General features: G+C 49.2%; 1 protein-coding gene across 1 annotated transcript; it reads right to left on the bottom strand.

The window, feature by feature from the left end:
- Nucleotides 1-5220: 5220 nt before the first annotated feature.
- TCF15 (transcription factor 15) lies at nt 5221-11806 on the bottom strand. The gene is made up of 2 exons (XM_069546879.1): nt 11195-11806; nt 5221-6255 (listed from the first exon to the last, which is right to left on the bottom strand). The coding sequence occupies exons 1-2, from the start codon at nt 11711-11713 to the stop codon at nt 6181-6183; spliced, it is 594 nt and encodes a 197-aa protein (XP_069402980.1). The 5' UTR covers nt 11714-11806; the 3' UTR covers nt 5221-6180.
- Nucleotides 11807-27952: the final 16146 nt, after the last annotated feature.

The raw sequence follows: 27952 nt of genomic DNA, 5'->3' as shown, positions 1-27952 counted from the left end.
CAGCTTGTGAAGCCCTGGGATGCTGCCGTGTGATGGTGGAAGCCAGAGGTGTTGTGAGCAGGAGCTCTGGCCCAGCTCAGGGGCCTGGAGAGTTGCCTCTTCTCAGAACCTCGACACTGACCACATGGACAGCAGAGGAGGAAGATGAAGGGGTGGTTCTGGACTCTGTGTGTATGCTGTCTCTTCAGTCGTGTCCGACTCTGCAGTCCTGTGGACTGTAGCCCACCAGGCTCCTCTGTCCATGGGATTCTTCAGGCAAGAACACTGGAGTGGGTTGCCATGCCCTTCTCCAGGGACTCTTCATGCCTGGGTCCAAATCCTGGGCTGTCATTCAGTGGCTGAGTGACCATGAGGATGCTAACAGTCCCTGCCTCTCGGGATTGGAAGAAGTAGATAAATTATGGGTTCATACCATGCCTGGCACAGACCTGGTGCTTCATGAGCTCCCCCATGCTTTTCTCCTCTGTCCACAGAGGCTCGCCTTGCTCTGAGTACTTTGCAGAGCAGCTCTGGGTGCCCAGAGGAGATGTGTCAGGGATTATCAGGTTATGTTCAGGGGAGGTCCAGGGACCCGCAAGAGCCCCAAGCACTGCATCTCATGCAGGGGTGGCCTGAACAACTTTGCAGGACCTTTGCACACTCAGCAAAGTCTTTTCTTGCCTCCGAGACATCATCCTTATGTTTCCTCTATTCTTTCTCATTCACATACCCCCACAGACCTTGGAAGCACCCATCATATTTTTACTCTTTCTTTGCTCACAGCCTGTTTATCTGAGAGACCTTGGCCTCCATGAGAGCAGGCACCACATCTGTCTTACTCTCTGGCCAGAATGACCTTTTCGATCTTGTTCTGCAAGCTCAGGTTCAGTCCAGGCCCTTACAGGACTGGGCACGTACCTGGTGAGGCTGTGAGGGCCAGTGGTGAGAGTTCAGTGAGGCTCTGCAGCCAGAACTCCTGGTTCAAATCCACTTGTTGCCAGGGGCCATGTAAAGTTGGGCATGTTCCCTGTGCCTCAGTTCCCGGATCTATCAAATGGAGCCATAACTTGTTGAGTAGGTTACATTAACTTACATAAAGTGTATAGACCAAGACCTGACACCTAGTGGGACCTTAGAAAAAGTCAGGCACTCTTCCAAGTCTAGAGGATCTGGGCATTCAGAAAACACCAACTCCTAAATTTTATTAGTCTTCCCTCCACAGGGCCAGTCTGTCCTAGTTCATATAGCCCTTCTGGTCTACTTTGTGCAGGCTGTGCTAAAATGAGGAAAACCAAGGCCCAGAGAGAGGCAGACACCCACCCTAGGTCACACAGGAACAGTGGCCAAGGTAGACAAGGCCAGGTCTCCTGTCTTCCAACCAGTTCAACCTCAGGATCTCCTTGGTTTCCAAGCCCTGGTGGCCTACCCTCTGACCCTGGTCCCCCCAGGAGCCCAGTCCCAGGCTCGTGGGGCCTACAAGTCTGGTCTGGATTAGACACGCTGGTAAGCAAACGCCGGGCCCCCCCAGCAGGCTGCCTGGCGGGACCAGTGCTCACAGCTGCTGAAGCTCACAGGGATATAAATCATGGTGGCAGGAGCCTCTGGGGTTGGGACCACCTTAGCCTCCTGAAGGGCACAGGGGCCTGAGAGTCATGGGCAGAAATGCCTGGGTCCACTGGGGGTTTTTCTGTCCTCTGCTGGGGCAGCTGGAGCAGGGCAGGTCAGAGCAGGCCAAGAGACCATTGGCAGGCCTTACCTCCTAGAGGGCCAAGATCTCAGCTCTGTTTTAACTTTTTGCTCAGGAGTTATTTACAAACATGCAGAGAAGTAACATAAGGAGTGCACAGAACTCCAATATACCCTCTACCTGGATTCACCAAGTTTTAACAGTTTGCCACATTTGCTTTGTCTTGCTCTCACTCTGTTACTTTTGTCTGATCCATTTGATAATATGTCACCTACATCATGTTCTTCTACTCCAAAATACTTCAGTGTGTTTCTGAAGCCCCAGAATATCCCCTTACATCACCATACTGTTGGCAAATTCAGTAAATGTAATGTTGATGTACGTGTGTGTGCTCAGTTGCTAAGTCGTGTCTGACTCTGTAACCCCGTAGACTATAGCCCACCAAGCTCCTATGCCTGTGGGATTTTCCAGGCACTGGAGGGGGTTGCTGTGTCCTTCTCAAGGGGATCTCCCTAACCCAGGTGTCGAACCCGAGTCTCCTGTGTCTTCTGCACTGGCAAGCAGATTCTTTACCACTGAGCCACCTGGGAAGCCCCCAGTGTGACACTGATATGATACCTTAATCTGTTGTTCTTACTCCAATTTTGTCAACTGCCCAGTAACATCCTCTGTAGCATCAACGCCCGGTAGGACAGGACTCAGCCCAGGGGCATGTGGCATTTTGCTGTCTGTCTAGACTTTAGATATAAGCCCTCAGAAGGTAAAATATACAATAGCAAAAGATGCAGACGGGTTGAACAAAGATGGTCAACCTTACATGTGTGTCCTATAGACTGATGATTTTGTAAATCTTCTAAGTTCTCATGATAATTCATCATTCTTGTGATTGTATATGGTTGCTTAATAAGTTAACTTGCTGAATATGCTAGAGTTTGGGGGATTCTATTCTGTAGTGTGTTTATTTTTTTAAAATCTAATAGGAGCATCATAAAATGGAAGTGGTCTGGGCCACTGAGGGAAACTAAAAGTGCTGGAGGAGCTCTGAGCTAGAGAGAGGGACTCTGCATTCTCAGCTCCAAAAGCTGTGCAACTCTGGCCTTTCACTGTCCCTCTCTGTTTCTCCATTGGCGTGGGTGGCCTCTGAGGCTTTCCAACTTGCAACTATGGAATTAGAGAAGAGAGTCCTGAATGGCAGGCAGGAAGACTTGGGCTCCTCGTGGCTCAGCAGAGCCAGGGACTAGCTAGGGGACCTCGGGCAGATTGCTTCATCTGTACGGGCTCAACGTCTCATGGTGAAATGATGCACTCTGAGATCCTTCTTGTGCTGATGCTCCTCGTGGCTAAGAAGGTTTGGGTGGAGAGTGCGAACTGATATTTAGGCCTCCCCTTCAGGGTCCCAGGTGGCCTGGATGAAGTTGCTCATCCCACCTGCCTCAGCCCTAGGTTTCTCCTCCCTGAACTCCTTTAACTCATCTATCCCTGAGTAAGCCCTCACCCAGCCAACATGGAATGGCTGGGTTGTTCCATCCTAAAGGCAGAAAGCATGTGTGTTGGGGGCAGGGATGTTTGGCAAGTGGCTACCAGAGATACTGGTCCACAGCTGTGCCTCTCCCAAGTCAGGTGTGTTGCGCTGACCTTGTAGCTCACATGGGCCCCAAGATGTTAACTGTCCACTACCCAGGAATGAGGCCCAGGGAAGACAACAAGCAACAAAACGTGCAGAATGGAGCACTATGCAGCTGCAGAAAAGTACGAGGCAGCAAAAAAGCATGAAGCAGCTCTTTCCACACTGAAGTGTCTCCCAGATGTATTGTTTAGGGGAAAAAAACACACGCAAGTGCAGATCAGTGTGTGAAATGTCACCTCTCACGTGGAAAAACAAAATACATGTGATATGCCTGTATCTACAAAGACTATTTCTACAAGAATCCCTAAGCTCTGGTTAACAGAATTGCCTCTGAGAACCAGAAGTGAGTGGCTGGGAGAGGGGACTCGTTGTCCGTTTATTCTGTGTCTTCTGAAGTGTGAGCTCTGTAAGTGCATTGTCTATTTCAAGGGGAATACGACGGAAGCAACCCAGTATGAGGAGGGGTGCGTGAGGGGCTCCTAGGATGATGCTAATCGCATTTCTTGCTCTGCATGCTGGGTGCGCAGGTGTGCTCAGCCTGTGAAAGTATACTTAATGGCACATGGACCGTCCTGCACTTATGTTACACTTTGATAAAAGTTTTAACTTAGTATGTTGTAAGTGATTATTTAAGCATATGTGTTTTACAAAAACTCTGCAGGATTATAACAGTGTTAACAGTGGTTGTCTTTGGGATGGGTGATATTTCTAAGATCCTGCAGTATTTGAGTTTATATATATATATATATATATATATATACAATGAATACATAAGCAGAGAAATCTATAAATACTTTTTCAGAACCAGTAATCAGTAGAGAGCATTTCTGGAAGGACACACAGGAAACTGCTAACAGCAGTTGCCTTTGGGGAGGAGCCTTTCACTGCATCTACTGGATACAACTGGTCTTGTTTACCCAGTGCATAAATGGCATTTTAAAAACTATTTAACAAGGCAAAACAAATAATTATTATTCTGTCTCAGCTGTTCCCGCTGGTTAGGGATTAGGCTAGAGAGACTGGGAGGGGTCAAGCAACTTCTCCGGGGTCGCCCAGCAAATCTGGTGGCAGAAGTGGGCCTCTAGCCCAGAGCATCCAACTATCTGCTCTGTCCTCACTCCCAGGTTTCCTGCCATTGACAAGGTCACAGTCCTTTTCCAGTGGCTTTGCCAGGGGCTGCCTGGACCTGGGTAGGTGTAGGATGTACAATGTGCTTTCCTAATTAGCTCCCGAAGGGGAACTGTTTGCTGATCTGCAAAATGGGCAGCCCCATTTCAGGCTCTGACTGAGGGCCAAATACAGGGTGTGACAGAATGGGTACAGCATGGAATCTGGAGCCAGGCTTCAGCTGGTAAAAAGTGTCTGTTAAAAAAATAATAAATTTAAAAATAGGCATACGAAAGTACGTGGAGGAAAGGGTGGCTGCCTGGTTCTGCCGTCTCTCCTGGCCCCTCTCCTTGTTCCCTGCCTCCAGCTTCCCCGGCTTCTCTGATCCTGGACCCACAGGGACAGAGCCCCACAGAGAGAGCCAAGAACGCTCCACTGACCAGCCATTGCCATCGCCCTCTCGGCTGGACCTGTGAGATGGGGAAACACCACCTCCCACCTCCCAGGGCTGCTGGGAGGATAACAAGGCTCACAGGGGCTGGCACCCCGACTGGGGCATCTCCAGGGCAGGGGAAGGAGCTCACTTTGGGCTTTACAGGTGGACAGACCTCACCTCATTACCCTGCCATGCACCAGCCATGCGCCTTTGGGTGTCATTATTTCTTCAAATCATCTCAGTTACAACAGGGGTAAGAGTACCGCTGTTAGCACACATTCATTTGCACATGTGGAAAACCATATGCCTCCCCAACCCTGTTTGTAAAGACATGGATAAGGGATGGATTAAAGTATGGTACATTCATAAGATGGAACAAACAGCTATGAAATAAATGAAGAGAACCCTTCACCTTTATGTACTGACTTGGGATAACAGCCAAACTAGATTAAGAGGAAAAAAAAAAAAAAAAAACGCATGGAGCAGAAAGAAGGTAACAAGGGGCTACTGTCTGTGTAAAGGGTGGAAGAAAACATACATGAGTATTTCTGTATTTGCTTGGTTATTCACACAGAATAGAGAAGTCACACAAAACTAGTGGCTGAGCCTGTGTGCAGCGGGAGAGCTGTGGCCGGAGGACAGGAGGGAGGGAGACTTTTTTTCACCACATACCCCTCTGTACCTTTTGAATCATGAACCACGTGGATGAATACATTCCTCATTCAAAAATAAATAAAATTAAGATTTTTCTTTAACCAGCCACACCAGATACCCAACAGTTGTTCAAGAAGACAGTGATGAAAGACTGGTTATCTCGATTTCTGGAGAGGGAGACCCCTATCTTCCTCCAGCCCCACCCCCTCCAGGGCACAGGGCGGCACCTGTGACGCCTGTGTCTCTTCCAAGGTCCAGGAGAAGGGCCACCTCTGACCTCTGATGTCCCTAGACCCCTCCCTTCTGCAGCTGGGAACATCTTTTACTTAAAAATACCTTTTATTTTAAACCCATCAATTCTCTCTTTCACACACACACCCACACTCATCCATAAACACGCACACATCCTCTGTCACCAACAGTCTATGTTTTTCCAAAAGATCTGCCTTGTCTCTGACCAGCCAGGTCTGGGGCCGGCTGGACGGGTCCTCACGGCTCTCCAGGGTGGGGCGGAGGTGTCCCAGGGGGCCTGCTCTGAGGGTCATGGGCCCAGGTCATTGTCCTCTGGTCCCTATACAAAGAAGGGACCCAGGTTTGGCTCCCGGGGTCTTCTCCCCTTTTCACCCAGTGGCTGGCCTCTGGCCTTCTTCTCAGGGTCCTGCTTGGAGCAAATGAAACAGGGATCCAGGCTCATCTCCGTGGCACTCGAAGTGGGGCTACCCCCCTCACCTTCAAGCAGCTGCCCCCCAGGTCACGACGGCTTCCCTGTGGGAAGGGAAAAAAGAGGTATTAGGGGCTTCAACTGGGTCTCCTTGAACACTGGAACTAATCTCTGTGCCCAGCAATAGATAAACATCAGTTAGCCACACAATCAAGTTCATGAAGCAGAACGCGGAAGACACTATATGGACTAACAGGGGATGATGCTGCAATAACATCATTTAAAGATAAGACCAAGGACTGGTACGTGCTCCTGTGTGCTGAGATGTCCAGAGAGAAGGGCACATGGGAAACTGCTAATGGTTTCCTCAGAGAAGAAGAATGTGATGAGGAGGAGACAGGATGGGAGGGAGGCTTTTTAAAAAACTCTATATACTTTACCTTTTTCATTTCTTCCCCATGTAATCTGTTGCTTAAAAAAATCCAATACAGGTCAAGTCATACAATTTTACACTCAAGGGCATAACACATTCCACAGTGGTTCTCCTACTGCCCAGGCTGGTGACTCGGTGGCCTCCTCATCAGCCTCAGAAGTAGATTCTAGAATTCTGGCCTCCCTGCCTTCATTCAAGGTGTTCCCAGGAATATGCACTCTGGTCCTGTCCTGGGAAGATTTCTCTGTTCCTGCAATTGCCTGGCACTCCTTGCCTTTCTGGGGCCAGGATACAACCCAGAAGGGGAATATGGGATCTCTCTGTTCTCCCGTCAGGCTGGGAACTCAGTGGGGTGGCTGGGGAAAGTCCTTCACTGGTTGGAGCAGTTACCAACCAATGCTGCTTGGATCACGGGTGTCCACTGGAAGACGAGCTAATGGTGGCAGCCCTGGAGGCCACCTGTTTCCCTCACACGGCAGGGACTGTCTCTCCCTGCTATTCTGAAGTCTGACACCAGGATTTCAGCCTCACTGTAAGCCAGCAAAGTCACAGACATCAGAGCACCCCCTCTTTTGTGTCCTCCAGCATTGCATGAATGGCTCAGAGGCACCCAGCCAGTTGGTAAAAAGGGCTGGGCTAGAAAATCCATGTTGTCCACAGTCTGTCTGGTTTCCAGGGCATGGTGGGGTCTGAAATCCCACTGTAAACGCTCATTCCTGAGCCTGACTAGGGGATGATGGGACCAGCCTTTTTCTCAGCCATCTAGAGAAATAGCTGACCATCTGGGAGCTCTGCCTCCTGCCCCCCTCCACTCCTGGGCCCAGGTTGGGGCAGATCCATCCAGATGCGAGCCCAGCCTCCCTTGAGGCTCTCTGGGCCCAGGGACAGCATGTTCATTCACAGGCAAGGCTATTTTGAGGGCTGAGGCCACAGTCCCAGCAGAGCCTGGGGCTTGGGCTTCTCAGACAAACTCTGGCAGCCGTGGCTGAGAAGGGAGGATGGGGGTGGGGGTAGGGGTCGGGTTGAGGTTGGAGGATAGAAAACCAGCTTCCCACCTTTGCAGGGTCAGGAGAGCCGCCTCTACCCCACATCTGGCAGTCATCGTGAGACTGGCATTCCCCTGAGAATGCTGAGACTGTTCACCTCCCTGAACCTCAGTCTCTTCATCTATGAAATGGGGGCAAAATGATTGTACTTGCCACCACAAGGGTGCAATCAAACGCAAGTGCAGCTGTGAAAGAGGCTTGTAAACTGCCAAACACACTTAGAAGAGGCCTTGACTAGGCCCCAGATTCTTTGTCCCTTTGCCCCTGAGTGCCAAGGGCTCCGGGAAGCACTGTAGTTAGTAGGTGGTTAGAGCAAAGCAGACCTGGGCTTCAATCCCAGCTCTATCTTGGACTACCTGCCAGACCTCGGGCAAGTGACTTCAGCTATTGGAGCCTTGGTTTCCCCATGTATAGTTACCATGGGGATTATACACATTAACACAGGTAAAGCCCTTGGCAGAGTCAGGAACATAGCGAGTGTTCAACGGACATTCATGAGCATTAGCATCAGCATCACTTGATGATGGCGTCTCCTTGCCCCACGACTCCTGGGCTGGTACCCCAAGTGGGGAAAGCTTTACAAGATGATCTTATATGACCCCTACCCTCAGGTGACAAAACGGAAAACAGGGCAAAGACAAGAACCCCCTACCTCCCCTGGCTTTCTACCACAGAGGGCCACACCTAACCCCTCTTTAAACAAGATGCTGCAGGAAGCTATCTCCATGGTGACCCCAACTTCTGACCAGCCAGCTTGGGGCGAGGTGGTAGCTCGGAGTGAAGGGATAGGGTCCAGGGCTTTAGAGCTCTCTGGAAGGCTCCCATGGGCTCCCCAAGACAGCCAGTTTTCTTCCAGTTGAGTCCTCAAGTCTTTGAAGAGCCAGAGCCGGCCAGGATCGCCCCTTCTGCCTACTCCCAGAGGAGTCTGTGGACTTGAGACCATGGCTTCTGCAGCCAAATTTGGCTGGGTTCTAGGTCCTGTAGACAGATCCCAGGGAAGGAGCCAGATCCAGGTGAAGCCGTGAGACCAGCAGAGGAGCCCCCAGGCTACCTGCTGTGTGGGTGGGCACATGATGGATACACCCTCTCCCCCAGGCCTGCTGTTACCAGGCCTTCCTACACTAACCTTTCCTATTTCCCAATCGAGCAGGCCTGAGTTTGAATCCTGGCTTCTTCACGGGCAGTGTCTCTGAACCAGTGATGCCATTTCTAAGCAGATAGGGATAACCAGAGCACCTTCTTCCCCAGCTACTGGGGGTTATCTTTTTTTTAATGTTCTGCACCATGCAACATGTGGGATCCTAGTTCCCCGACCAGGGATGGAACCTGTGTTTCCTGCATTGGAAACTCAGAATCTTAACCACTGGACCTCCAGTGAAGTCCCTGTTGGGGGATTTTAATGGTAACACATGGAGGGCGGTTAGCACAAGAGATCAGTGCTCATCAAGACTGTTGACACTGCTGTCACTGGCCTGTCTTCGCCTCCCCTTCATGCGTTGCCACTTTCAACGTCTTCCCTTCTTTAGGTCATGGTTTCTGACCCCAGCTCTCGCTGTGCCTTGCTCCTAGAACACCTTCCCCTACCCTTCAACCTGCCTGCCTCCATCCTCCAGCATCGTCAGGGACTTAGCCCTTGGGTCAGGGGCTTCCTCTGGCCGTGACAGTCCTTTTGTGCACCCCCATCAGACCATAGCATCCCTCTTTTCACCTCCAGGCCCTGCCCTGACACCACACTGGGAGTTCCCGACTGCAGTACACAGGCACCTACAACCTGCTTCTCTGGGAGTGTTCTCAGAGCCAACAAAAAGCGGCCGTCAGGTAGCTGAGGTTTGCTGAACTGAGTGAATGGGTGAAAGGCAGTCAGGGAATACCGCTGAGGGCCCAGTCAGCCCTTCACAGCCTAGGCTGGATTGCACGCAGGCCCACCCTAGCTTCTCAGTCCAGCCAGGAGCACAGACAAGGGCCCACAGCTGGGAGTAAGAGGGACCCTGGAGAGAGTTCAAGTCTGAGCCTACCGAGACTGACTTAGGGAAACGGAGGCAGCCATCAGGGTGAGAGACCAGAATGGGAGTCTGATGAGCTGGAAGGGGGTGGTCTGAGGCTAGGACACAGGGGCTTTCCTTAAACAGAGTGAAGAGGGGAGTGGGGGCAGCTTTGAGAACCAAAGACTGGGAGACCCAGAGGCCTGACTCCAATCCCCCATGCTTTTTTTTTTTAAATTTTTATTTTATATTAGAGTTAATTAACAACATTGTGTTAGTTTCAGGTGTACAGCAAAGTGATTCAGTTATACATATACATGTATCTATCCTTTTTTAGGAGAAGAGGACGACAGAGGACAAGATGGTCAGTTATCATCACCAACTCAATGGATATGAACTTGAGCAAACTGCGAGCTGGTGAAGGAGAGGGAAGCCTGGCGCACTGCAGTCCGTTGGGTTGAAAAGAGTCGGACACAACTGAGCGACTGAAGAACAACGATCATTTTTCAAATTCTTTTCCCGTTTAAGTTATTACAGAATTCTGAGCAGAATTCACTGTGCCCCCAATGTCCTGTCACTTTCTAAAAGGCATTGGGCCGGTCAGGGACTCTCTCAGCCTCAGTTTCTGCAGCTGTAAATGGAAGCTGCTGGGATGCAAAGCTGTCACACAGATAAGACTCCTTACGCTAAGAAAAGCCCAGGCCAGAAGGGGAAAGGCTAGGGGTGAAGGGGCTCCTTGGGGCTGGTGCAGGGGGAGAACCAGCTTTCAGCCACAAGTGCCCTTCGGCAACCTCTGCAGCTGCTCACCCTTACCCAGTCCCTACCAGCCTGGTACCCATCCTTACCTAGGACAGACCACGGAAGCCTACCTCAAGCTCTGCCCCAATGACTCAACAGTGCCTTTCCTGGACACTCCATCCCTTTAGGGGGTGAGTATCCTCAGGGGACCCCCTCATTCATGCTTACTGCTCATGAGCTGGGTACCTCGGGCTCTTGACTGGGGGTGTGCGTCCCCTTTTCTTCTAGCCTCCTGCCCCTGGGTCAGTCTCAGGATGCAGGACAAACCTTTAACAAAAAGGGCAGTTCAGGGCACACACACCCAGCAGACCCGGAGCCTGCATTCTGGCTTCCGAGCTGGGTGATGAGGGCACCCCTGAGCCTCAGATCCTCATTAGTGATAAAACCAGCAAAGCTACCTGCCTGATGGGGGTTCCTGCGAAGGTAAAAAGAAAGAAGACCACGAAGACGCCCCTACATAGGTAGAGCTCAATAAACGATGCCTTTGTTATGATCTCCCCACGCGCTCTTCCCAGCACACCTCTAGTTAGAGGGAGTGTCCCTGGATGAGCAATCTCCATCCTCTAAATCGCGCCTGAGCGCCGGGCTTCTCTGCACCCCGTGTTTGGGGGACACTGTGAGCTGTTGTGCTCCACACCAAACCCTGGGCTTGGAGGGCCGCACCCCCGACGACTCCGTGTTGCTTCCCCCCTCTCTTCACTGGGGTCTCTGCCTCTCTCTTGCTACCTAAGGGGCCAGTTCCCTGACCCCACGGGCGCAATGCTGGAGCGCGGCGCGCACTCACCCCCTTGCGCTGGTTGCTGAGGCAAAAGGTGCAGATGGAGCGTGGCTGGCGGCCGCCGTCGGGGGCGGCGGAGACCGCGCTCTTGGCACTGCCGGCAGCTCGGAAGCACGGCTGCCCGTCGTCGGCCGCGTCGCCCAGCAGCAGCACGTTGGCCAGATGCGCGATGTAGCTGGACGCCAGGCGCAGCGTCTCGATCTTGGACAGCTTGCGGTCCACCGGCTCGGTGGGGATGAGCGTGCGCAGCGCCGTGAAGGCCGTGTTCACGCTCTGCGTGCGGTCCCGCTCCCGCGCGTTGGCCGCCTGCCGCTGTCGCACCACCACCACCGGGCCCGCGCTGCCCGCCGCCCGCCGCCCGCCCCCGGGGCCCGGGCCGCGCCGTGCCGCCTCCAGGCCCTCGCAGCAGCCGAACGACTGATCGGAGGCGTCGCTCTCGCTCCGGTTCTCCTCGTCCTCGCTCAACAGCCGCACGTCCGGGTACAGCACGTGCGCGCCGACGGGGCGCAGCAGCGCGAACGCCATGGGCACCCGGCCTCGTCCTTGGATGAGCAGCGTCCCGGCGCCGGCCGCGCCCCGCAGTGCGCTCCCGCGCGCTCCCACGGCCCCTCCGGCCGCAGCCTTATAGCCGAGGGAGGGGCCAGTCCGGAGGCCGCCCCGGCCGGGGCGGGGGGGCTCCGCCCTGGCCAATGGGGAGGCTCCCGCCGCCGCCCGGCCAATGGCAAGGCGCCCACCGCCCCCGTCCCCCAGGTTGAAAGCGGCCCGCGAGCTGGTGGCCCGCCCTGAAGGCTCCAGGTCCCCGCTGGCGAGCTGGGTAAACGTGGGGGTCGGCGAGGGTGGGATGGCCTGTACCCAGATCCAGACTCATCTTCAGCCTAGATCGCCCGGAGACTGCAGGCAGATCCCTTCTCTCTTGGCTTCAATTCCTTGTTTGGAAAGAGGGTTGCAGGGAAACCAACTCGGGTTTTTCTGCCCGCAAATTCCGCTGTTGTGATGCTGCAACTCACGTGTTGTCAAATAAGGGAGGGGGGGTGGTGCTCTTTTAACTTGATAAATTCCCAGATTCCTCCCAATCTGATTCAGCAGATCCAGGAATCTGCATTCTCTACAGGATGGTGGTGTCCACGGAGAACAATCGGAGAAACACTAATAATCTTTCCAAATAAGGACTCAGTGGTGTCACGTCCCTGACAACAAACTTAGAAGGGAGGGGGAGAGAGAGAGAGAGAGAAAACGAAAACGAAACACACAAACGCCAGTAGCTCTATTCATTAATTTATTCATTCAACAAATACTGGGTCCCGGCTATGCCAGGTGTGGTTTTAGGTGAGAAGAGAAATGTGAACAGAACGAATTCGTGGCTTTCACAGAGTTGGCGTTTTGGTTGAGGTTCTACCACCAAAATGGTTGTGCCAGACACAAGGCTGCGTGCTTTACTGGTGGTTGCTGTTTCTGCTGCAGTTGCGGGGAAGTGCCCCTGACTGACAGAGAAGAGCTCTGTCCTTCAGGGTGAATGAGAGCACTCGCCCTAGCCTGCTTGTCTTCATGTTCACCCCTGTTCTGTCTCCACCCCCAAAACAAGGAGAGCTTCTCTCCCTCACTCCCCACAGTCCCATCCTGTACGCCCTGGCTCCCAATCCACACCCTCCCCTTTCCTTCTGCTTGAAGTGCCAACACCACCCCCTCAAAACACAGGCGCTTACAGAGAGAGGGGGTGGGAGGAACTATCTTCCCTGGTTGCCTTCCTTCCTTCTGGAAACCTTAGATTGTTCAGCCAGATTTCTGACACGTCCTTTTCCTCAGAGGCTCTGGGAAGAATTATGAAATGATGATGGTTGCTGGGGTCCCCAGGTTGCTCATGTCCCTTTCCCAGCTCCCTTCTGTGGGGCTGGCCTAACCTGGATTCACTTGGCCTTGACAATAACTTTCTCTTTGGCCCACATGGCAGCCGGTGAAGCAGAGAGAGCCCAGGGAGTGAAGTCGGAGGAGCCCTAGGGACATTTAAGCTGCATCTTCCTTCTGGGCGTCAGTTCTCTGGACGATGCCTCTCAGCTCTGCCATGCTGTGCTTTCCTGGCCCTCCGGACCCAGGCCAGAATGGGGGAGAGGCGGGGAACTGGAGGGTTTTCCCTGGCCGCTGGGAGAGCAGTCCCTGAAGTCTTCAGGCCCTAGGGTCTTTGGGAAGGTCTGTTCCTACACCTGGCTTTCCCCCACCTCATTTGACCATGACCCCAGCCAGGCTGGGCTTTGGAGAGGAGGAGAAGGAGTCTGCTTGGCCCCCTCCCTGCAGAGCCAGCCCCACACGCAGCCCCAGGCCAGGCTGCTGCTTCCTGAGCCGATGAATTATTACCGGGAGATTTCCTTCCCTGTCTGCGCCTCCTCACAGGGGCTCCCGCTCCCTTCACTTTCGCTTCCCCCTCACCTTCTCCCCCTCTCTTCTGCTCTGGACCCTCAGGCAGCTTGAGATTCCTCTGTCCAGCCCCCTCCCCTTCCAGCACGACCCGGAGGAGCCAAATAGGGCGTGAACTGGGCCCGGAAGGCGGGGAGGGGGGCTTCCTTGGAAGGCGCATTCATTCATTCACTCCTCAGGCAGGTTTTGACACAGGGGACCCTGGGAGTAAAATAAAACCATGAATGAGACTCAAGGCCTTCTGCAGCCCAGAGGGGAAGGCAAGCTGTAAACAAAGAATTGCAGGACAATGTGGACGGTGCAAGCCAGGGCCTGGCATCAGAGAGACCCAGTTCCGGCCCAACGGTAGCTGCCTGTTGGAGTCTCAGCTTCCTGCTTTGAAAACGGAGGAGTAATAATAGTACTTATTCCTAGGGCTTCCCCGATGGCTCAGTCGGTAAAGAATCTGCCTGCACTGCAGACGATCTGGGTTCGATCCCTGGGTCAGGAAGATCCCCTGGAGAAGGAAACGGCTACCCACTCCAGTATTCTCACCTGGAGGATTCCATGGACAGAGTCTGGCGTGCTACAGTCCAGGGGGTCGCAAGAGTTGGACAAGACTGAGCAAGTAAACTACCACCTCCACATTCCTAGAGCTTTTGGTGGTTGTTCCCTGAGTTGATGCCAGTAAAGCTGGGGCCTGGCACATGGAATACACAGCACCCAAGAGCAGTGGTTGGTGCTAGCCGTTAGCCGTGTCGGGGCTGGACGCTGCCAAGGAGCATTCTGCCTGGGAAGTCACTGAGCAGCTTGGACTCTCTTAGGCCTTTTCCCTGAGAGGTGGAGGGGGCTCCTGCCACATTCTCAGCCCACCCACACTAGGCTTTCAGCCCCTCCACTCTTCTGTTCCTCAACCTGCTCCAGCCACATGGGGCTTCTTGCTATCCCTGGAGCACACTTCCGCCAGGCGCCAACTGTCCCCAAATATTCCCAATGCTAGTTCCCTTCCTTCCTCCCCATCTTCCCTCAAATCTCATCTCCTCAGGTAGGCCTTCCCTACCCGCCAGCACCTCTCTGGCTCTCCCTCTCCCCTTCCCCTCTTTCATTTTTTTTCCAGAGTATTTATCATGTCTTTCACTCATTCACTTATTCATTCATCCACAAACATTAATTGAGTACCAACTCTGTTTCAGGCGTGATTCTGGGTGCTGGGAATACAGCGGCGAACACACCACATAATTACCTGTCTGTCAGCTGTCTATCTTCATCAGGAAGATAAGTCCTCTGCAAATGAATGAGTTCCAGCCCGAGAGGGTGGTCAAAAGTCCAATTTGTTCGTAAGTCCAACAAAGTTAGCTGAGGTACCTGACTGACACAATTGGATACATAGTACTGTACTTTAATAGGTTTATAATAATTTTCACACAAATAATACTTTAAAAAATAAATAAAATATTTTTAATCTTACAGTACAGTACCTTGAAAAGTACAGCAGTATGGTACAACAGCTGGCATACAGAGGCTGGCGTCGAGTGAATGGCAAGAAGAGTTACTGGGGAGGGAGAGGAGGTGGGAGACGGTAGAGCTGAAGGATTGTCAACAATAGGAGACAGAGGGCAAGCTGCAGTTTCACTCACGCCTGATGTTGATGGAATGCACGTTTGCATCTTTGGAAGTTTGCAACTTGAAGGTTTGTATGTAGGAGACTTACTGAAAGCTTCTTACAGCAAGGACTTTATATTCTGTACTTTGCCCATCACAACCTTCTGATGTAGGTATTGTTATTCCTACATTACAGATGAAGAAACTGAAGTTCCAAGAGGGGAAACGGATCTTGCCAAGGTGGCTGAGTGGTAAAGAATCCACCTGCCAAGCAGGAGACTCTGCTTTTATCTCTGGGTCAAGAAGATCCTCTGGAGAAAGAAATGTTTTTTATTTTTTCTTTTTTTTTTTTCGTTTTTTTTTTTTTTTTTTTTTTTTTGGAGAAAGAAATGGTAACCCACTCCACTATTCTTGCCTGGAAAATCCCCTGGACAGAGGAGCCTGGCAGGTAGAGTCCGTGGAGTCACAAAGAGTAGGACATAACTGAGCGACTAAACAACGTCACACAGGGCCCAGCCGAGGAGCTCAGCTCAGTCTTCCTCGACCACACGGCCTCTCAGGCATCCTGGAGGCGTGTGAGGGCTGAGGTCTGCCAGGTTAGAGGAGGAGGGTCTTCCAGGCTGAGAGGACCACAGATGGCCCCTGCCTTCCCGACCACGGCACCCTAACTTCAGTCATCTGAGACACTCTGCAGCCCCAGCTTTACCCGTGTGACCTCTTCTTTTGGAGTGCCCACCCCTTTGGGTCTGACCAGGCAGCTCTACTGCTGTATCAAAGTTCAGTGGAGCCTCTCAGTGGAGCCCCCTTGGTGGCTTCTTCTCCACCTTGATGCAAAGTCCTGTGTTGATATACCGTGTTTTGATTTCTCTCCCTGATTCCCCACTCCCCCTCCCTCTCCCTACATGGCTCAGTGGTGTCTGACTCTTTGTGATCCCATGGACTATACAGTCCATGGAATTCTCCAGGCCAGAGTACTGGAGTGGGTAGCTATTCCTTTCTCCAGGGGATCTTCCCAACTCAGGGATCGAACCCAGGTCTCCTGCATTACAGATGGATTCTTTACCAGCTGAACCACAAGGGAAGCCCAAGAATACTAGAGTGGGTAGCCTAGCCCTTCTCTAGCAGATCTTCCCAACCCAGCAATCGAACTGGGGTCTCCTGCATTGCAGGAAGATTCTTTACCAACTGAGCTATCAGGGAATCCCCCTACATGGCAACCACCCTATTTAAAATTTTTTTTCTTTTAATACATTTATTTATTTTTGGCTGCACTGGGTCTTCATTGCTGTACACAGGCTTTCTCCAGTGGTGGTGAGCCGGGACTTCTCTTGTTGCAGAGCACAGGTTCTAGGGTGTGCGGGTTTCAGTAGTTGTGGTGCACTGGCTTAGTTGCTCCACGACATGTGGAATCTTCTGGACCAGGGATTGAACCTATGACTCCTGCATTGACAGGTGGATTCTTAACAACTGGACCAGACAGGAAAGAAGCTGCCTGAAATGCAGAAGACCCAGGTTCGATCCCTGGGTCTGGAAGGTCTCCTGGAGAAGAGAATGGCTACCCACCCCAGTATTCTTGCCTAGAGAATCCCATGGATAGAGGAGCCTGGTGGCTGCAAGAGGAGCCTGGGTCTCAAAGAGTTGGACACGACTGAACGACTAAGCACACACACCAGGAAAGTCCCCACTCTATATTTTTAAAGACAATTTTTTAAGGGCAATTTTAGCTTTAAACAAACTTGAGAAATTCAGAGATTTCCCATAGACTCCTTGTCCCCACAAGTGGATAGCCTCCCTGTCGTCAACACTTCCCACGAGTGTGGTACATCTGTTACAGTTGTTAAACCTCCATTGACATATCATGGTCACCCAGAGTCCATAGTTTACCTTAGTTTCCCTCTTGGTGTTGTACATTCTATGGCTTTGGATAAACGTATGCTGACCCATATCCATGATTATAGTAGCATACAGAGTATTTTTGCTACCCTAACATGCCTCTGTGTTCTGCTTGTTCATCTACCCACAGTTCCTGGAACCACTGATCTTTTTATTGTCTCCATAGTTTTAAACTTTAGCAGAATGTCATGTAGTTGGAATTAGATAGTATGTAGCCTTTTCAGACCTACTTCTTTCACTTAACAGAATGTACTTAATGTTCCTCCATATCGTTTCATGGCTTGATAGCTCATTAGTTGAAGCACTGAATAATATTCCATTGTCTAGATGTACCATAATTTATTTATCCAATTACCTGCTGAAGTATATCTTGGTTGCTGCCAGGTTTTTGCAATTAACAGTCAGGTTGCTATAAACATCTGTGTGCAGGTTTTGGGTGGATATAAATGTTCAGTTCCTTTGGGTAAATACCAAGGAGAACAACTGCTGGATCGTATGATAAGAGTATGTTTAATTTTATGAGAAACTGCCAAATTGTCTTCCAAAGTGGTTGTAGTATTTTGCATTCCCACCAGAAATAGATGAGAGTTCCTATTGTTCCACATTCTCATCAGCATTTGGTGTAGTCAGTGTTCCAGGTTTTTGCCATTCTCATAGGTGTGTAGTGATATGTCATTTTAATTTACATTCCCTTATGATGTATGATGGAGAGCATCTTTTCGTATGCTTATTTGCCATCTGTACATCTTCTTCAGTGAGGTGTCTGTTAAGGTCTTTGGCTCATTTTTTAATAGGGTTGCTTTCTCATTGTGGAGTTTTGAGTTCTTTGTATTATTTTGGGTAACAGTCCTTTATCAGATGTGTCTTTTGCAAAATATTTTCTCCCAGTCTGTCGTTTGTCTTATTCTCATGACATTGTCTTTTGCATAGCAGAAGTTTATAATCTTTTTTTCCCCCAAAGTTTATAATCTTAGTGATGACTAGCTTCTCAATTATTTCTTACATGGATTGTGCCATATCTAAAAAGCCATTACCATACCTGATGTCATCTAAGTTTTCTCCTCTGTTATATTCCAGAAATTTTAGTTTTGTGTTTTACGTTTCTGCCTAGGGTCTATTCTGAGTTAATTTTTGCGAGAGGTGAAAGGTCTGTGCCTAGATTCATTTTCCTGCATGTTGTCTATTGTTCTAGCACCATTGGTTGATGAGAATATCTGTGCTCCACACTGTCTTGATTACTGTAGCTTTATTGTAAGTCTCCAAGTCGGGAGGTGTCAGTCCTCCAGCATCCTTCTCTAATATTGTGTTGGATATTCTGTGTTTTGGAGAAGGCAATGGCACCTCACTCCAGTGCTCTTGCCTGGAAAATCCCATGGATGGAGGAGCCTGGTAGGCTGCAGTCCATGGGGTCGCTGAGAGTCGGACATAACTCAGTAACTTCACTTTCACTTTTCACTTTCATACATTGGAAAAGGAAATGGCAACCCACTCCAGTGTTCTTGCCTGGAGAATCCCAGGGACGGCGGAGCCTGGTGGGCTGCCATCTATGGGGCTGCACAGAGTCGGACACGACTGAAGCGACTTAGCAGTGGCAGTATTCTGTTTTTACTCTAATGTTTTTGATGCATGTCATTGAATATGTGGGTTGCTGCTGCTGCTAAGTCGCTTCAGTCGTGTCCGACTCTGTGCGACCCCATAGACGGCAGCCCACCAGGCTCCTCCATCCCTGGGATTCTCTGGGAAAGAACACTGGAGTGGGGTGCCATTGCCTTCTCTGTTGCTTCTTCCTACTGCTTAGTATTTGTGGCGTGCATGTGTCCACCATGCCTCCTTTCTCCACTCTCTGACTAATGGGCACTTTGGCTAACTCCACTTCCCACCTCCCCAAACAAAGCTATGACAAACTTGGTGCATGGCTCTCCTGGACTCCTGTGCGTGCTTCTCTGGCCTGTACACCCAGGGGGAGGATTCCGGACGTGGAGAGGTTACACATAGCCTAAGTGCTGTCTGACCGAAGTCTAGGATGGCTGCTGCCGTCCACATGCCCAGCAGAGCACAAGGGACCACTTTCCCCCATGTCATCCCTGGCACTTGGAATTATCCTACTTGCTGTCTTAATCTGAATTTCTCTGATGACAGAGAAGTGGATTGTTTTCTGTCTCACTGTGCTTGCCTCTCCCACTAGACTATGAGTTCTCCGGGCAGGGAAATTACCCCAGAATCTTAGGCCAGAGCCCGGACATTGTGGGTAATAGTGAATGCTTATTGTATGAATGAATGAATGAGTTAAAATGCTAATACACAGCCTCCTAAACCTACTTTGTACCAAACCTTGACCTTGATGGTGGTGGTACAAGTGTTTGTGTGCAAACAAGGGGACACACAAACAAGGACAAAATCCTACAACTCAATCTACTTGGAAGAAAGATTAATGGTATTTAGCATTTAATGAGAGCCTGAAAATTGAAAGTGATAGTGTTAGTTGCTCAGTCGTGTCCAACTTTTTGTGACCCCATGGACTATAGCCCACCAGCCTCCTCTGACCATGGAATTCTCCAGGCAAGAATACCGGAGTGGATAGCCATTCCCTTCTCCAGGGGATCTTCCCAACCCAGGGATCGAACCCAGGTTTCCTGCATTGCAAGTGAAGTCTTTACCATCTGCACCACCAGGGAAGCCCAGTGAGGACCTACTTTGTGCCAAGAACTCATAGATATACTAATCACAATCTTAATTTCAGCTAGGCAAAATAGAAGTGTATTTCTCTTTCGCATTCAAGGTGTTTGCAGGTAGGGCTGGTCTGACATTCTATAGTGTATATAGCTTCCAATGATCCTTGTTCCCTGTCATGCCCTTGTGTAGACACCTCCCCCCATTGAATCAGATCTGACTTTTATGGCAGAAATGACAGCAAGTTGTCTCTGAATCGAGGTGATAAAGATATAGGCAGACCTGGAGATACTGAGGATTCCATTCCAGACCACATCAATAAAATGAGTATTGCAAAAAAAGGTGAATCACACAAATTTTTTGATTTCCCAATGCAGATTAAAGTCATGTTTATACTATATTGTAGTCTATTAAGCGTGCAATAGCAGTATGTCTAGAACATACCTTAGTTTAGAAATAAGGTTTTTAGGAAAATGGCTCCAATAGACTCACTTGAGGAAGAGTTGCCATAAACCTTCAATTCGTGAAGAATATGTTATCTATGAAGTGCAATAAAATCAGGTGCAATAAAGCAAGGTCTGCCTGTACTTAGTTTCTGCCTTGTTCTCTTGAATCACTAACTATGAGGATGGCAACCACCAATCATGGGACATTTAAGTTGTCCTATGGAGAGACACATATAGAGAGGAACAGAGGCCCCCAGACTACAGCCAGCACCAACTTGGAGCCGAGTGACTGAACCCCCCTTGATGTGGATCCTGGATTCCCAACCTACAAGAACTGTGAAAAATAACAAACAAAGAGATATAAAGGTAATAAATAATCATTGATGTCGTAAGCCCCTAAGGTTAGGGTATTTTGCTATGTAACATTAATTCACTAAAGCAGATGGTATCAAGGACCCAGGCTCTGCTCATCTTTTTGCTCCACCATCTGTGACTTCTACTTCCTAGGTCGTCTCATGGACCAGCACGGCTGCTGGAGCCACGCTGTCTGTGAAGGAGGCAAAAGGAGGATGAATCAGAAGAAGGAAGGGAAGACTTCATCTGTTGAGGACACTTGTCTGGGAGTTACAACTTCACTTCTGCTCACGTCCCATTGGCCAGACCTTGCCCTTTGAAGGTACTTTCCTGAAAAGGAGGCTAAGGAATGTAGTCTTCATTGTTGGGTTTCTTTTCCTATAGAAGAAAGGAATAATAGATGCTGGAACTCTCTAGTGGTGCCTCCATAGAGGTTACCTCTGGAGATGCTGCAGTGCCACATGGTTAAATTTGAGACTTGGGAGCCTGCCTGTATTCAGCTCTGCCACTTACCATCCCTGTGATCTTGAAAAATTTACCAAATTTCTCTATGCCTCAGTTTCCTCGTATGTGAATCGTGGACTCTAAGAGAGCCTGCCTGTAGAGGATTATTGTAAGGATTAAATGACTCAAAATTCGTAGCATTTGTAACAATCCTGGCACTTGGCATAAGTGTTAACTGTTATCATCATTTAATCCTTGAAAGAGGTTTTCTCAAGGTCACACAACCAGTAAGTTGTGGAAGCAGAATTTGGCCTGATAGCAATTTTTCCCACTTGCATCATCCCATTGAAATTCTTAGAGAGCAAAATCAAGACCTAGGGCAGTACCCTGCACATAATATGTATTCAGAAATATCTGTCGAATAAACACTTAAATTGTCATTTCGTAAAGATGCCAGGTTTTGCTTTGTTTTGTTGCTCTATTTAATAAGAAAGCACCATTGACCCCATGTGGTTCCTGCGGTGAGGAGCTGGCATCTTTGATTCCGTCACAAGAGCTCAGTCCCACTGAGGTCCCTCCAGGCCATTATTTTTAAGAGTGAATTCCTGGGAACTCTTGTTCTGGAAGATGCCCAGAGTTTCATGATAAGAAAAAGTCTGGGAAGCTGCATTTTGCCTCTTCCTTCTAGAGAGTGGCAGATATTAGCCTATTAAAATCCCCAAGGTTTCCTGCACAAATAACATCCGTAGGGTTCTTTTCAGTCTTCATTTTCTAGGTTTATTTGATCACAGACTCTCCCCCCGCAAAACTCCCCCCACCCCACCCGACACAGACACTCAGTAAAGACTGTAGAGGACGTTTCTCCAGCTGTTGTCAATGACAGTTATCTTGGTATGAGTGGGTATCCCATTCTTTCTTGAAAGTACATTAGATAAGGGTGAGGGGAAGTGAGCAGCTGCCTGCTGGTTATCAGGCAGAGTTGGGTTAAGAAAGGGATTCTGGGCATTTTCCCAGAGCCCCACTCTCTACAGGACACCAAAACATCATTAGAAGTATAGAATGTTGGGGGGGAAAATGTGTTTCCAAGCACTTTCATCAGGGAAGGAGCAATGAAAATAGGAAGAATACTATTATTGAAGGATTACTATTTGCCAGGCACTCTTATAAACATTTATAGGCATCTTCTCAATTAATCCTCAGAACAGTGCCATGAGCTAAGTACTGCTAATATTCCCATTTAACAGATGAGTAGAGTAAGGAGCAGAGAGATTTAAGTAACTTGCCTAAGGTCATACAGTTAGGGAGTAACAGGAATTCTTTGATAAATTGTTTATGACCGGGATGAGGAGGGAAGAGACCCACTTTAGGGTATTTTAAACTCAGATGCTCACAAAACTCCACCCCACGGAGAAAAGGCTTTTTCACTGCAGTGTTCTGATTTTGTGGGATAGAGGATGCAAATTTGAGGCCAAGGTGAAATTGCTCACTAATCAAGAGGAGCTTGCTCCTGCTATGGCTGTTTGCCTTCACCTCCAGCCCTCCAAAGGAGTATCAGTCTCATGTTTAGAGGCCATCAAACTGAAGAAAGTACTAAGTAATTTAGCCTTCCCAGGTACCCACCTGGCTCAGGCTGGCACTCATACCAGTGCCAGGTGACACACTGGAGTGGCTTGCCATTTCCTTCTCCACACTAAGATGATACAGAAGTTCAAAACTTGCTAAATGAAACCACCATTGAAGGAGTCCTTTGAAAAGTCAGAGTCCTGTTAAAAATCCTCGAGACTGAGTGTGAGGGGCAGACACCTCATTCCCAGCTCAGCTGCTGACTGTGCCTGTGGACAGCTCTACTCTGCTTTGTACTCTGCATGGTGGAGGGGGTGCAAGTTGGGGAGTGGGTCCCTGAGAACTCTGGCATAGACAGATTATCTATCCCCAGCTCCAGGTTTGGTAGCCCAGACCAGACAACAGGATTTCAGAGAAGAGTGAAATCAGAGACCTTGTGCAGAGTGGAAAGGCTTTCTGAGGGAGGTGGCCTGGATCCAGGTTACAGCGTCTCAGTTACCTTAAATAAGAGAGCCCCATGATGAAGTTGTGGGCTTCCCTTGTGGCCCAGCTGGTAAAGAATCCGCCTGCAATGTGGGAGACCTGGGTTCTATCCCTGGGTTGGGAAGATCTCCTGGAGAAGGGAAAGGATACCCACTCCAGTATTCTGCCCTGGAGAATTCCATGAACTGCATAGTCTATGGGATCATAAGGAGCTGGACATGACTGAGGGACTTTAGATGACATCACCCTTATGGCAGAAAGTGAAGAGGAGCTAAAAAGCCTCTTGATGAAAGTGAAAGAGGAGAGTGAAAAAGTTGGCTTAAAGCTCAACATTCAGAAAACGAAGATCATGGCATCCGGTCCCATCACTTCATGGCAAATAGATGGGGAAACAGTGGAAATGTGTCAGACTTTATTTTTTTGGGCTCCAAAATCACTGCAGATGGTGACTGCAGCCATGAAATTAAAAGACGCTTACTCCTTGGAAGAAAAGCTATGACCAACCTAGACAGCATATTAAAAAGCAGAGACATTACTTTGCCAACTAAGGTCCGTCTAGTCAAGGCTATGGTTTTTCCAGTAGTCATGTATGGGTGTGAAAGTTGGACTGTGAAGAAGGCTGAGCACCGAAGAACGGATGCTTTTGAACTGTGGTGTTGGAGAAGACTCTTGAGAGTCCCTTGGACTGCAAGGAGATCCAACCAGTCCATTCTGAAGGAGATCAACCCTGGGATTTCTTTGGAAGGAATGATGCTGAAGCTGAAACTCCAGTACTTTGGCCACCTCATGCGAAGAGTTGACTCATTGGAAAAGACTCTGATGCTGGGAGGGATTGGGGGCAGGAGGAGAAGGGGACGACAGAGGATGAGATGGCTGGATGGCATCACTGACTTGATGGACATGAATCTGAGTGAACTCTGGGAGTTGGTGCTGGACAGGGAGGCCTGGCATGCTGCGATTCATGGGGTCACAAAGAGTTGGACACGACTGAGTGACTGAACTGAACTGAGGGACTTTCACTCACTCACTCGCTCATGATGAAGTTGTATTTCCGTCTAACCTCAGTTGTCAGTGGTGATGCTGGCACAACAGGTACATTTGTGAGTCATCCTCCTGGATTGGCATGTAGATTTCTCTATCTGCTTACACAATATCTACGCCCTCCCTAGCAACAGAACCTCAGTTTGTCTAGGATGGCGGTGGGCTCCCTGTTAATAATCCCCTTCTCAGGTTTCACTGCAGCTAGGGGTGGCCATGTGCCTCATTCTGGCCCATGAGATGAAAACAGAATTTCCCAGGGAGGGCCTACTTCCTTAAGTGAAATGACAGAGTCTCCTAAGGAGTTTTTGTCCTTTGCCCTTCACCTGCTTCCTGCTTGGAATGGAGATGCAGTTCCTGGAGGTGTAGCAGCTAACTTGCTGCCATGAGGACAAAGGTCACCTGATGAGGATGGCAGAGTGGAAAGCCACAATAGCTGGGTCCTGGATAATTTCCTTGTGCAGCCACAGTAGTTCCTAATCTCTTGGGGAGGAAAAAAAAAAGACAAAACAAAACTCCTATTTGGTGAAGCTACTCTATTGGATTTTTCTTCCATGCAGTCAGATACAAGCTGTTATCAGTCCATCCAGGTCTCATAAGAATAATGTTCATACTGCCACCATCTATGCTGCACTATGTGTCAGGCACTGAATAACAGTCTCGTATCCACTGTCTCATTTCATCCTCACCATCCTAGAAGTGGGGACTTGTAATTACCATCATGTAACAGAAAGAGAAATGAGGGGTTAAGAGGGGGTTAAGGAACTTGCCCACAATTGCCCAACTAGGAGAAGGGGAGAGTCAAAGATCTGGACCTGGGTCTCTAATTTTATTAAGTTGGTGTTAATGGCTGTGGTGGTTTGAAAACATACCCTTCCCCCAACTCTTTCTATCAAGAGCTAGGGGCTATGTCCCCTCTCCTTGACTCTGGACAGGTTGGTGGCTGCTTGATCAGTTGAGCTTTAAAAATTATTTATTTATTGTTGGCTGTGCTGGGTCTTCGTTGCTGCATGCAGGCTCTCTCTGCTGCTGCTGCTGCTAAGTCACTTCAGTCATGTCTGACTCTGTGCGACCCCATAGATGCCAGCCCACCAGGCTCCCCCATCCCTGGGATTCTCCAGGCAAGAACACTGGAGTGGGTTGCCATTTCCTTCTCCAATGCATGAAAGTGAAAAGTGAAAGTGAAAGTGAAGACGCTCAGTCATGTCCGACTCTTAGCGACCCCATGGACTGTAGCCTACCAGGCTCCTCCATCCATGGGATTTTCCAGGCAAAAGTACTGGAGTGGGGTGCCATTGCCTTCTCTGAGGCTTTCTCTGAAGTGAAAATTGCTCGGTCGTGTCCGACTCTTGGCAACCCCACGGACTGTACAGTCCATGGGATTCTCCAGGCCAGAATACTGGAGTGGGTAGCCTATTCCTTCTCCAGGGGATCTTCCCGACCCAGGAATCAAACCAGTGTCTCCTGCATTGCAGGCGGATTCTTTACTAGCTGAGCTGTCAGGGAAGTCTTTCTCTAGTTGCATTAATTGGGGTTGGGGGGGAGTGGTGGGAGAGGTGGGGTGGGGTGGCTGTTCTTTGTTGTGATCCTCAAGCTTCTCATTAAGGCGGTTTCTCTTGCCGTGGAGCACAGGCTCTAGGCGAGAGGACTCAGTAGTTGCGTCACACAGCCCTGGTTGCCCTGCAGCAAGTGGGATCAAATCAGTGTCCCCTGCATTGGCATATGGATTCTTAACAATTGGACCACCAGGGAAGGTCCTGACCAGTTGAATTAGACAGAAGTGACCCTCTGTGACTTCTGAACCAGGGTCTTAAAGGTGACGCATCATCTGCCTTGTTCACTGGAGCCCTCTTTACTTAGAGCTCAGAGTTGCCATGTGACAGGTTCAAATTCCCGAGACTGCCATGCTGTGAGGAAGCCCAGGCCACATGATGGTGCTTCTAATGGGTTATACTATTTTTCCCATCCTCCCAGCCCAGGGGACAGATCGGTGAATGAAAATGCCTTCTTATGATTCCATCCCTAGCTGTTGAAACATCTTCACTTTTTTTTTTTTTAATTGGAGGATAATTGCTTTAAACGTCGTATTGGTTTCTGCAGTATAACAATGCAGATCAGTTATAGCTATATGTATATCCCCTCCCTCTTGAGCCTCCCTCTTCCCTCACCCCTACTTTTGGGTCTTCCCAGTTGAAGCCTCAGATATCAGGGAGCAGCGGCAAGCATTCCCTGCTGTGTTGATTATTATGAATCCTGAACCATAGACTCTGTGAACATAAGAAAATGGGTATTTTAAGACACTAACTTGTAGGGTAATTTGTCCCATAGCAATGCTAATTGTCACTGCAGCTCACTGCAATGCCTCCTAAGTATTATCTTCACACCTGAAAGTACCAAACCACTGGAAATTTAATTGATTTTTTTATTATTTGCTGTAATTATAGTCTGTAAAGTTACCACCAACACTGAATTAGCAAATACAGAACACATCACTCCTAGGGAAAAATATAGAGGTAGTCTGCTGTGAGACTCTAGTCACATTTTCATCAACTGATCAATACATAGCCTTGTTTTAGGTTTGCTTTACATTAGATAATGAAGCCTTATCTATTATATACGATGCTTCCCCCGATGGCTCAAGCGGTAAAGAATCTGCCTGCAATGCAGGAGACACAGGAGACTCGGGTTTGATCCCTGCACTGGGAAGATCCCCTGGAGAAGAAAATGGCAACCCACTCCAGTATTCTTGCTTGGAAAATCCCACGGACAGAGGAGCCTGGTGGGCTATAGTCCACGGGGTCACAAAGAATTGGACATGATTGAGCATGTACGTGTGCACTATCTAATGTATACTGTTGATTCATTCACATTAAAATTATGGACAACAGCATTATAATTCACACTTGAACAAAGCTTGTCTAACACATATTGTTTTCTCTGTAAGACACTTCACAGCCCTCTTGAGCTTGGTGATATCAGACAGCACTTCAGCACCATGCTTGAGATCATTTTAAACAGAGAAATCACCAACAAAAAGCATGAAAATGTACAAAGAGTGGGACACACAAGCAAGACACTTGTTTACAGAATGAGAGTGGAGACAAGAAGGCAGAGTTAGTATGATCCACTTTAGCTGGAAAATTGGGTGGGTGTTGGTGACTCAAATTTTTCTTCACTCTGCGCACGTCCATGAATGACCATGAAACCACTAGAAAGTATTCATTTTGGTGTTACAAATAAATTTTAGGGAGCAGGCCAATTCACAAATATGGAATCTCCAAATAATAAGGATCAACTGTATTATTTAACAAGTTCAGGGTTTGCAGTCCTGATTGATGATTGTAGAAAGTAAGGCATTGAGCAAGTGAAGACGAGTCCCAAGAGCCTTGATTTTGTCATGTGGTCAAATGTGGGTGATGATACCTACCCTGTCGGGTTTGTGGAGGGGAGGAGGTAGTCATAATAACAACTATCATTTACTGAAGAAGTGAAGTTGCTCAGTCGTGTCCGACTCTTTGCGACCCCATGGACTGTAGTCTACCAGGCTCCTCAGTCCACGGAATTTTCCAGGCAAAAGTACTGGAGTGGGTTGCCATTTCCTTCTCCAGGGCATCTTTCCAACCGAGGGATCAAACCCAGGTCTCCCACACTGCAGACAGACACTTTACCATCTGAGCCACTAGGGAAGCCATCATTTATTGAAGGCTACATGCTAAACACTTTACATATCTTATCTCATTGATTCCTCACAACACTCCTATGAGACAGATCCTATTATGAAGCCCATTTTCCAGATGAGGAAGCTCTGACCTAGCAAGGTGAAGGGACTTAGTCCAAGATCTTGCAAACTAGAACAGGCAAAGCTTGATCTTAAACCCATTTC

This window comes from Ovis canadensis, chromosome 13, assembly GCF_042477335.2.
Source record: "Ovis canadensis isolate MfBH-ARS-UI-01 breed Bighorn chromosome 13, ARS-UI_OviCan_v2, whole genome shotgun sequence".
Taxonomy (NCBI): Eukaryota; Metazoa; Chordata; class Mammalia; order Artiodactyla; family Bovidae; genus Ovis; species Ovis canadensis.
This window is presented reverse-complemented; position numbering and strand designations above follow the sequence as displayed.